The following is a 12300-nucleotide window of genomic DNA, read 5'->3' as shown; positions in this document are numbered from 1 at the left end:
GACGTCATCAACCACTACACTAGCAGCCATTACAAAGCCATATACACCTACAGCGACATTACATACATCATTTTATATCATCAATGCCTCAAAGTCCTTACATTTCCAGTGGCATAATAGTACCAGCTCCCCAACACTAACACAAACCCTTGCACCAAACCATAACTTTAGTCCTAAAGTGAACTTCAAACACCATCCCCAACCACCTATTTTACCCCTAACCCAAGCCTTACAGCTATCTCAGACCCTATCCCTGAGATATAACAGCAACCCCTAACCATAACTGTAATACTTACCCCTTACCTTAGTGCTCAGTCTTCACCCCTACCTGCAGCCACTAACCCAACCCTGAAGCCTTAATATAACTACTGCCCCAAACCATAATCCTAACTCTAAAATATAACACCAACTCCTAACTTAAAGTGCAATCCTTACCCCAACTGCTAACCATAGTACTCAACACTAGCCCCTACCTGCAGCCACTAACCCAACCCTGAAGCCTTAATATAACTACTGCCCCAAACCATAATCCTAACTCTAAAATATAACACCAACTCCTAACTTAAAGTGCAATCCTTACCCCAACTGCTAACCATAGTACTCAACACTAGCCCCTACCTGCAGCCACTAACCCAACCCTGAAGCCTTAATATAACTACTGCCCCAAACCATAATCCTAACTCTAAAATATAACACCAACTCCTAACTTAAAGTGCAATCCTTACCCCAACTGCTAACCATAGTACTCAACACTAACCCCTAACTGCAGCCACTAACCCAACCCTGAAGCCTTAATATAACTACTGCCCCAAACCATAATCCTAACTCTAAAATATAACACCAACTCCTAACTTAAAGTGCAATCCTTACCCCAACTGCTAACCATAGTACTCAACACTAGCCCCTACCTGCAGCCACTAACCCAACCCTGAAGCCTTAATATAACTACTGCCCCAAACCATAATCCTAACTCTAAAATATAACACCAACTCCTAACTTAAAGTGCAATCCTTACCCCAACTGCTAACCATAGTACTCAACACTAACCCCTAACTGCAGCCACTAACCTAACTCTGAAGCCTTAATCTAACTTTTTCTCCAAACTCTACTCCTAACTAAAAAATGTTTTACCAAATCCTAACCACAATTTTCATTATAACCGTAATCATAACTCTAAACGCCAGTCCTAGTATTCAACCATAAACCCTAACCACTAACCAAGCCCTAATTCCTAGCTCTAACTACTACCTCTAATCCTAACTCTAAAATGCAATACCATATTCTCACCAACGATAACCATAATCGCAACCCTAAGGCCCACCCCAGCACTGAATCGTAAACTCTGACTTCAACCACCATCCCAGCCCGGAGGCTTTACATTGACTACTACCGTGAACCCTAATTCTATCTCTAAATGTAACTCCAACGCCTAACCCCAACTTCTAAATATAATGGTAATCCTAATCCTGAACCGTGTAACCCTAGTATTCAACCCAAACCCCTAACCTCAGTGACTAACCGTCTCTAAAGATGAACGCTAAGTACTATATGTAGCCTAAGTGCGAGTCGTAACCCTACACCCAACCTCTAACGCTAACCCCAAACAGTAACTCTAGCCGCACCCCCAGGCCAAATGTCACATGACCATGTAATGATGAGAATGTAAGCGGTAGTGATTTAAATGTAGGTGGCAATGTTACTAGCACTGCGCAAAAGTGTGCCAATGTGAAGTGGGGAGCCCTTGGTGGTAACACCTGGTGGTGAAAGCTCATTAAAGGCCCTCCACCCTTCTTAAACCACCACAAGAGCTTAGAAGTCTCTCCTGGGAAACTCTTACCTTCATGGAGAGGCGACTTGTGGCAGCTGCAGTTCGACATCTTGTACCGCGCGTGATCCCTGCGGCTCCTGGTGGTAGAAGCCTATGAAAGCCCCTCTACCCTTCTTGAACCATCACAACAGCTTAGACATCTCTCCTAGCTCTGACCAGGGAAGCTCTTACCTTCATGAAGAGGCGACTTGTGGCAGCTGCAGTTCGCCATCTTGTACCGCGCGTGATCCCCACCGCTCCTGGTGGTAGAAGCCTATGAAAGCCCCTCCACCCTTCTTGAACCATCACAACAGCTTAGACGTCTCTCCTGGCTCTGACCAGGGAAGCTCTTACCTTCATGAAGAGGCGACTTGTGGCAGCTGCAGTTCGCCATCTTGTACCGCGCGTGATCCCCACCGCTCCTGGTGATAGAAGCCTATGAAAGCCCCCCCACCCTTCTTGAACCACCACAACAGCTTAGAAGTCTCTCCTTGCTCATACCAGGGAAGCACTTACATTCATGAAGAGGCGGCTTGTCGCAGCTGCAGTTCGACATCTTGTACCACGCGTGATCCCCACGGCTCCTGGTGCAAATCAAACCCCAACCAGCCGTGGCTTGGCCATTCCCGCTGTCCACAGCACCACTCCCACAAGTCCTTAAACCGTACTAGTGAGGTGTCCTCTTCTATCAGTTCTGTCCATACCCCTGTACCCTGGGGTTGCAGCAACAGCCTCAGGGTCTGAATGCCACTAAGCAAACCCCATCTGGGCCATTGGCCCCTCTGCGTGCTGAAAACTCAGTGCCATCTCTGATCTCGTGTGGTCTCGGGCACTCCTCGCCCCACCCCTGCGCCCTCTGTCTCTTTCCTTCTTCCTATCTCATCATCTCTTGCCTTGAGCTGGTTTGGGTGTTTTTGTTCCACGAGACCGACTTCTCAGCTGCTGCAGAACAGCTTCACCACAGTTGGCGCCTCAGATACTTGCAGGATTGCAATCTTGCCCCAACCGGATTTCCGCAGTCAACACCTGCTTCTAAATTTGGGGGGCAGAAAAAAACATATATATTTGTAAATGCAGACAGAAGAAACAAAGGCAAAGAAAGACATATGTAAAAGACGTTACGCAAAGATAGTACAGTGTCAACAACCACTTAACTTAGTTTCCTCCAAAGCCTCTGTTACTTTTTTTTATTTTTTTTGAGAATCTAAACCGGCCCACCAGTGGCGTAACGAAACCTGAGGGGGCCCCCCTGCAAAGTACATGGAGGGCCCCCCACCACCCACCACTTTGCCACACCGCCCAAAAATCTGGTATATTTTTCATTGAAACCTCCAACATTTAATGAAATGCCTCTATATTCGGTACTCAAAGTTCCAATAAGAAAGTAAGAAACACTCAACATATAAGCTACACCATTAGCAACATTGTCAAGAGCAGATTATTTAACTGAGACAGGAATCAGAGCAATGCCAAGGAGTGGTCCTGTTGTTTGAGGACCTGCCTATCGCTGAAGACCAACTACATAGGGTCTGAATTAGAATTGACATTTATGGAAAATAACTCGAAACTCTGAAAGACAAACCCAAATCTGCAATTTAACAGACTCGACTGACAATATACATGAGCAGTACACAAGATATACATATCCCAGCATCCTGCCAGGTCCAAGAGAAATAAACTGGTGTGAATTATCTGCATGCCACACGCTTGCGTCTGTCAGGGATTTTGTATCATATTAACCACTCTATAGTAATTAAAATGAACTGAGGATGCAATTTCAATATCTACCATCAGGGCTTTATTTGTAAGCAGGGCATAAACAGGCAGGCACACAAGGCTGAAGATGAAAACTGCTTGGATGCTTCAGAACATTGATGCAGATGTGTGTCTGTATTTATCAATGTTGTATTGTACACAAAGCTAATTACACAATTCCAGCAGGGGCGTAACACAGGCCCCCGCAGCCCCCGCGGTGCGGGGGGGCCCCCAAGTCTCGGGGGCCCCCTCAGCACAATGCAGACTGGCTTTACTCTGGGGCCAAATAAATATTAACTCGCTTTGAGGCAGAGGAGCATTTTAATATTGATAATGACCTGCCACCCATGCACCGCAAAGGCTGGCTCTGTGCACGGGCAGCAGGCGTTTATTATAACAGGCCCTCGCCTCAGAGACAGAGTCTGGGTTTACAGTGTCGCACGCACGTTAACATTTAGTGCGCCGCCTGCGCGCCATCACGCATTGCTATGCACGGTGGGTAATGTGCGCAGAGTAAACTACGCGCGTCAGTTTAGCAGCAGTCATCTGCGCCTGCTCCCGTGGACACTACCGAAGCAGGCCTCTCGTCATCTTGCCCGCCGTTCCCAGGTCTTCATTTCATAACAGTTTCAGGAGGCAGACTGTGGGTGCGGGTGTGTGTGGCAGCGCGTGGCGAACTGACTTAGCTGTAATTATCCGGCCTGATTGGGATGGGAAGTCAATCAGTGCGCCCTTGAGGTGTGATCAGATCACTGAATAATCACAGGTGGTCATCGAACTCCCTTTTCCTATAACCAGGAACGCCCACCACAAATGAACTGTAGCCTCGTGCCTTTCCATCCTGCGCAGACCCCTCCTCCGCCCCCACATTCCATGCTCACTGCGAGGAGGGCCCCCGGGCCGTATGCTACAGGATGTTCTTGTTCCCAGGGCATTATCCAGGTCAGACTCTGCCTGCAGTGACTCGTGTTAAAAGTGTATCAGACTTGTGCTCTCCTAGGAATAACTTCTCCCGGAGCACTCCAGATTTCATTACCAATGATTGTGGTGATCTGAAGCCGCTGCCCATGAGTAGTGCCCAAGTTATATCTAAAACCTTCAATAAATCTCTGCAGATGCGCGCGCGCTCCACGAGGTGCGGGTGGCATGGTCAGACCCTACATGGAATAATTAAAGTTCCTACAGCCCTTCTACGGCCATACTCTGGGGAGGACACACTCCTCCACCCCTCATTCAATCGGTGCAGTAATCCTGACCTAAACCCCTCTCCTAACTGCACCCTCAGAGGGGATGGAGTCCCCGCTATGAGCCTCGAGCCTAGCTCCCAGCCTTGGCGCTAGACATAGACATAGGATGTCAGGGGGACATTGGTTGAGAACCAGCCCACCAGTATATAGGGCGGGTTGCAAAGTCCGATTCTGGCGCAGATTGCGGCCCTTTTTGCGACGGCCTGGCAGTAAACCTGCCCCTCGGCTGCCATGCCCTCTTCTCTTGGGCAACCGTAAAAAAACCTGTCAGGGCCGGGGATCATGCAGGTGACGTGATCACCAAGAATAGATTTATGGTCGCTGGGAATGTTTCAATCTCAAACTGCAGAGGTGCTTATAAAAAAGAGCAAAAAAACATACGAAACAAACGTTTTTATTCTTTTTTTTTTCACATGACGGTGTCCTGTGCACTCTAGGACACGTTAGTTTTGCTGTTCCTAACTCACGATTTTATAAACCTATATATGTCTGGATTCTTGCTGTGAATTAAAGCCTGTAATGTTGCTGAAGCTGCCTCTGTCTTGTAGGGAACTCCCTAGGGCCGTCCCTAAATGCTGTGTGTGTGTATTTTTTCTAATGCTCCATTTGATGAGGCGTGCTTGTGTGAATTGTTGAAGTATCCTTTTGCAGCTAAGTAACACAAACAATATCATCTTCTGACTGACTGTTTTTCCCCCCACAGACCTATGTCCCATCACCCTCTGCCCCAGGTGCCTGTGGCCACGAGACATTGGTACCGGGGCTCGGCCTGCCCTCCCCGTTATATTAATTAATGTTAATTAAATTTAATATACTAGCACGTGACTCAACGCACAGGATCATCTCACCTTGCAAGTATTTAACAATCCCAGTCCATTTATGCCACGCCCTGTGATAGCTGCCCCCTCTACCAATGCGGCCCTAGAGATCGGCTCGTGCACACAGGAAAGCTTCTGCCCACAGTAGTGCACTATAGCTCCTGACTGAGGACTCGAGCAGACCAAGGCCATCAAAGTGACAATCATAGAGAGCAGCTTAGCGCAGTGGCAGTGAGTGTCAGTGCATCAACCAGAGAAGCCAACTCTCTCAGCAGTACAAACAGCCACCTACAGCCAGTCTACAGCACTACTGCGTGCAGCTTCAGTGACCCTCTTTCCAACAACCTGGTTAAAGATGCTCTCTGGCCCACCCTGGTACTGCAGGAGGACACATCATGGTGGCACAGGTGAGAGCCAACAGTGCACTTAAGTAGTGCAATGGGATGTCTACGATTGTCAGAGGGGGGGCAAAATATTATGTATTGTTCAGGAGCACATATCGGGGATTTATGGGTCTTGGAAGCAGGGTGGGATTGGGAATTCAGGCATTGGCCGATGGGCCAGCAGATGACGCCCATCTATTAGCCGGTGTGTTTCTACCCTCAGTGCCTCATTTGCAAACCCACCTGCCAGGAACACCTCATACAAACCAAAGCTGCTGTAGCATTGGAAAGTTGTCAGCCTGCTCGGCCTACTCTCACGCACAGAACAACAATGGACCGTCCTGATTGAGTACCAAATGTGAGGCCTTTCCCTCCTCCAAACTGATCATGTGCTTGGGCCTGTGCATCCTCTAGAGATGCCCGGAAGGGCACTCACTATGTATGAGGAGGTGTGTGGAGTAGGGTACGAGGTGGAGTAAAGCAGTTTTGTTAGTCCGGTGCCCTGACAGGTCAGCTAACGTTAATTGGGCATATCGCAGTCGCCGCGGGCATCAATGCCTTTTTGCATTACACTGGCCTCTCAGGTTTCAAGTAGCCCACGGGGGTGTAAAGACTGAGGCCGGAGGATGATGTGGGACGGGTCCAGTTAAAAACAGTAACGGTCCCTAATAACTCCTATATTCATCTCCTTAACGATAGAAGTAAAACACAACAGTATGTACAAGAACTCAAAAAATATGTCCGCCATGCAGTCCCATTTACATTTTACTAGTTTGATCTCATGTTGTATAGTATATGTAGGCCTGTTTCCTAAGAGTATTTAATTTTTCCAGATGTGTTTTTTATTAATTTATTTTGTCATGCAGCTTGAGTCTGCAGCGCATCACGCAAGCTGAATTGCTTCTAAGGGTTAGGGCCAGGTCAGATTGTGGAAGGGGTTCTTGACGGGGTAACATTGAGGGCTCCAAAGTTAAGCTTGAAAGCAGTGTGAGTTTCACTTTGTCATAAAGGTTTCCTGACAACACACTCATCCAATCTTTGGCCTCTCTGCAGAGCACAGAACGAAGGTCACCTTTGTGCCACCTGGAATTACAATTATAGCTGCAAGTGACTGCAATGCTTATTCTAAACTGTATGTTACTCTGATTATTTCAGTAGTGCAGGTGCCCCAGACTTTAGTGGAGTGCCTTGGCACAGCTGAGAGTGATTACCTGCACAGGAATAAGCTGGAGCTGCTGGAGTTTGTTCAGTACTGTATTTCAGGCATAACTTTAGTGGAAATGCACTGGTAAAGTAATTTGAAGGTTACACCACTGGAACAAGAGTCAGCAGAACCAGACAATGAAAGCACCTGGAGTGTGAAGAGGAAGATCACAAAGAAGGCAGAAGCTTTGCTTATTTACGAGTCGTATGTTGCACACATGCACCAGTTGATGTTCAGGTGCTTTACAATAAACCATACTTTCTCTCAAGGGAAGGTTACACAACCGAGCAAGTGCAAAAAAAGAATAATATGCAAAACTGAAAAAAAGAGCTCGGATTCAAAAGCACCACTCTTGGCATACATTGGTTTTACATATTGTGTGCAGTGCAGCGTGTGAACAGCTCACACTACGTGGGGCAACAAATGCACCACATAAATACTCTTTGACATGAGTTATGTCTTCTGCCTTGGGGTGCAACATACAGTTCCATCGAGGTCAAGGTGCATCATCCATTTATGGGGTGGATGCAGTAAGTGCAGACCTGCATTTGGGAAAAGTGCATCAGGCCAAGACCTGCCCATACAGAGAGTTCAGGAAACACACATCAGGTCTGGGGAATGGCCCAGAAGAATGGTTCTGTCAGTCTGGAGGATGCAGGAAGCACACTCTTGTCACTGAGGACAATGCAAGAAGCACAGTCATGTCCGGAGTGAAGGCTGCAGAAAGAAACGGGTCTATGTGGTTCCAGTGGGAGTAGAGTGAGCATGATGGTGGAGAAGGCACACGCCTGCTCTACTGAGACCTCCTAGGTGTGAACTGGTACAAACAAGCAGTCCTTTCTGCTTGAATGCTTCCCATTTTAATTGTTGTCCTGGAAAACATACCTAGAGTGACAGGCCCTACAAGCTTTAAAACACTAAATTTACCATAAATGTTTCCAAAACTTAGCCCACTGACACATATCAAGCAAGGTTTCATGATAGGTCATGATCCACAAACATGGGCTGCTTTTTACGGGTGACCGGGCCCATTTTTGGTCCCAATCCAACCCTGCTTGGAAGCGCGCTTGAAACCGGGCCCTATGGAATGGGTGGGGTGGGCAGAGTGTCTGTCACTGCAGGAGGCCCTAAGCCTGCTCAGGAATGTGTCAGGACACCGTGTAACTGATCCTCCCACTACAGGGCGACTGGAAGGTTTATAGAGGTCTTTCTGCACACACCTCCTCCAACATGAACCAGGTGCATTCGCAAAATTGTATTCTATGAGGATTAGCTGTGAGTTACTGCTTTTTACTAGGTTAATGCTCTTCTATTTCTGGTGCTTTACAGTAGTTTTAAGAACTTCTTAGAGTTTCTCATTCCTCAAATGGGTGTAATTTCTGATATTTATATGTTTCCCTGGTCTAAATTGCCTAATTTTGCTCGCGAGAAAGTGTCACTCATAGTCATTGAATGTCTCTCATAATTACACTGAAATTATGAAAATGTCACACATAGCAATCTAAAACCTTGGCAGCTATGTGAGTGTTAAAACACTGCTTAACAAGCAGCCGCCACTCACTGGGGTCCGGATGCTTTAGAATTCACTTTTATGGCCAAACAAACACCCGAAAGATGTCCGAGGCTCAATTGTGACTTCGAAGATGCTAGGCCTGGATTTTTCTCAACTTCCAGCCACCTCTACCCCCCACAGTTTAAATGATTTTCCGCGGATTTCAGGAGAGATTTCACACTTTTTTAAAGCCAATATACCCATGTTTGAAGGCATGCACCTACTGATTTTGAGTCTAAAGGGAGAGGAATTGTTCTTCAGCGTTGATGCTACAAAACCAAGTAATACTAATTTCAGGATCCATCCCCTCTCCTATTTAATCAAATTGTGTGATTTTGGTCAAATTTCTTTTTATAAATATTCCCTTATCTTCTAACAGTTGGTGTCCTTCAAAACACGTATAGTCTGTTTATAGTTTAAAAAAACCGCACCTTTACTGTTACCAACAGAAACATGCATTTGCTGCCCTTAATTTTCAACACCGGTCTTAAAACAGGGCAAGCACGGAGGCAGCTCTCCCAGAGCCTGGATCGAGGTCTGTGGAGCTCTCTGAGCCAGAATCTCAGCTTGGAATCAACCTTAATCAGTATTAGGACAGGTGTGGAAAAATCATGGATCTAGCACTTGTCACTTGTTTTCCGCTAGTATCTACTTTCCTTTTTCCCATGCTCTCTGGTTTCCTTTCCCGTCTGCTCCATTTTCTTTCATTTTTCCGTGGTCTCTGTTTTCCGTTCTGCTAAGCTCTAGACTCATAGGTGAACACAGATCATGCGCCATGACACAGGTCTGTCTCATGGTATGCGGTCTTGTTGGACCAGGAGGGGCACCCAAAGTGCGATCCTTATAGCGGTGGAAGGCTACAGCCTTCGCCAGGTGTTAAGCAGCACAAGCGCAGTGGTGGCAACATATTGTGTAGTGATCAGTAGTAGTGAACAGGTCCTTTTTACCCTGTCACTGGAGTGAGGCTAACAGGCTCACTGACTTTAAAGTTCCACTGCTGTGTGCTTGACTCACCCTTGGCCTACTTCAGGTAGATGTGCAGTGCTGCGCAGGAGCAGTGACTCTGCGCTAGATGTGTGTGTGCCTGGGAAGGGTACAGTACAGGGATTTTTATATGCTGCTGCCTGCTGTACTTATTATTGTTTAAACAGTGACTTTGAAATATCTGCACCTTCATGTACAAACCAAAGGGGCATTGGTTGACTAAACTGGTTTGAATTTTGTATGCTGCTGCCTGCTGTACTTGTTATTGTTTAAAAAGTCATTTTGAAATATTTGCGCCTTCGTTCACAAACCAAAGGGCCTTAGTCTGATTAAACTGGTTAGATTTGATTTTTGTATGCTGTTCTGCTGGGAGACATCCATTACAACGCCGACATTGCATTGCAATGCCTCTACATCGCGGTCATTACAATGCAAGTCGTTCCGACTTGCGCTGGATGGCGCTCTAACCTAAGGAATAGTATGATTTACTATTCCAACACCTTCCCTACTGTACGTAGACTGGAGTTGGAATAGTAAATCATACTATTCCTAAGTCCAGCGCCCTCCAGCTCAAGTCGTTGTAATGACTTGTGTTGTAATGAATGCGATGTAAAATACCACGTTGTAAATGTATGCGATGTAACGTCATACATTCTGTTGTGCTTGTTATTGTTTGCACCTTCATACACAAACCAAAGGGGGAATTGTTTGACCAACCTGGCTTCATTTCTGCATACTGCTGGAATTGTTTTTATCACACACTTTGAAAGTGTTTTCACCTTGATGCAAGAAGAAAGGGGGATTGCTTTACAAAACACGCTTGAGTTTTGTATATTGCTGGATTGCTGATTCTTTTATTATGCACTTTGAAAGCATTTGCACTTTTTCCTTTGTTTCACCAGCTACAGTTAGTATAGATTCTGTCATTAGGTACTTGCTAATATGGTTTGTTTTTATCCTACATGATGCGTTATTGATGGTGTTGTTTGCACCTGTCTATATTATGCGCACCTGGAATTGTGTAATTAGCTTTGTGTACAATACAAAATTGATAAATACAGACACACATCTGCATCAATGTTCTGAAGCATCCAAGCAGTTTTCATCTTCAGCCTTGTGTGCCTGCCTGTTTATGCCCTGCTTACAAATAAAGCCCTGATGGTAGATATTGAATTTGCATCCTCAGTTCATTTTAATTACTATAGAGTGGTTAATATTATACAAAATCCCTGACAGACGCAAGCGTGTGGCATGCAGATAATTCACACCAGTTTATTTCTCTTGGACCTGGCAGGATGCTGGGATATGTATATCTTGTGTACTGCTCATGTATATTGTCAGTCGAGTCTGTTAAATTGCAGATTTGGGTTTGTCTTTCAGAGTTTCGAGTTATTTTCCATAAATGTCAATTCTAATTCAGACCCTATGTAGTTGGTCTTCAGCGATAGGCAGGTCCTCAAACAACAGGACCACTCCTTGGCATTGCTCTGATTCCTGTCTCAGTTAAATAATCTGCTCTTGACAATGTTGCTAATGGTGTAGCTTATATGTTGAGTGTTTCTTACTTTCTTATTGGAACTTTGAGTACCGAATATAGAGGCATTTCATTAAATGTTGGAGGTTTCAATGAAAAATATACCAGATTTTTGGGCGGTGTGGCAAAGTGGTGGGTGGTGGGGGGGGGGGGGCCCTCCATGTACTTTGCAGGGGGGCCCCCTCAGGTTTCGTTACGCCACTGAATTCCAGGTGCGCATAATATAGACAGGTGCAAACAACACCATCAATAACGCATCATGTAGGATAAAAACAAACCATATTAGCAAGTACCTAATGACAGAATCTATACTAACTGTAGCTGGTGAAACAAAGGAAAAAGTGCAAATGCTTTCAAAGTGCATAATAAAAGAATCAGCAATCCAGCAATATACAAAACTCAAGCGTGTTTTGTAAAGCAATCCCCCTTTCTTCTTGCATCAAGGTGAAAACACTTTCAAAGTGTGTGATAAAAACAAATCCAGCAGTATGCAGAAATGAAGCCAGGTTGGTCAAACAATTCCCCCTTTGGTTTGTGTATGAAGGTGCAAACAATAACAAGCACAACAGAATGTATGACGTTACATCGCATACATTTACAACGTGGTATTTTACATCGCATTCATTACAACACAAGTCATTACAACGACTTGAGCTGGAGGGCGCTGGACTTAGGAATAGTATGATTTACTATTCCAACTCCAGTCTACGTACAGTAGGGAAGGTGTTGGAATAGTAAATCATACTATTCCTTAGGTTAGAGCGCCATCCAGCGCAAGTCGGAACGACTTGCATTGTAATGACTGCGATGTAGAGGCATTGCAATGCAATGTCGGCGTTGTAATGGATGTCTCCCAGCAGAACAGCATACAAAAATCAAATCTAACCAGTTTAATCAGACTAAGGCCCTTTGGTTTGTGAACGAAGGCGCAAATATTTCAAAATGACTTTTTAAACAATAACAAGTACAGCAGGCAGCAGCATACAAAATTCAAACCAGTTTAGTCAACCAATGCC

General features: G+C 45.5%; 1 protein-coding gene across 2 annotated transcripts in view; it reads right to left on the bottom strand.

Moving 5' to 3' along the window:
• SIT1 (signaling threshold regulating transmembrane adaptor 1) overlaps positions 1 to 12300 on the bottom strand; it is a 187245-nt gene that overhangs the window by 87193 nt on the left and 87752 nt on the right. For both annotated transcript variants that reach the window (XM_085623795.1, XM_085623801.1), the window contains one exon: positions 2324 to 2839. In XM_085623795.1, the coding sequence (XP_085479921.1) occupies positions 2324 to 2363 (40 nt within the window). In that variant the 5' untranslated portion in view covers positions 2364 to 2839. The remainder of the gene's footprint in view (positions 1 to 2323; positions 2840 to 12300) is intronic.

Source organism: Triturus cristatus, chromosome 1_1 (assembly GCF_964204655.1).
Source record: "Triturus cristatus chromosome 1_1, aTriCri1.1, whole genome shotgun sequence".
Taxonomy (NCBI): domain Eukaryota; kingdom Metazoa; phylum Chordata; class Amphibia; order Caudata; family Salamandridae; genus Triturus; species Triturus cristatus.
Note: the sequence above shows the minus strand (reverse complement) of the source record. Positions and strands in the feature narration are given on the sequence as shown.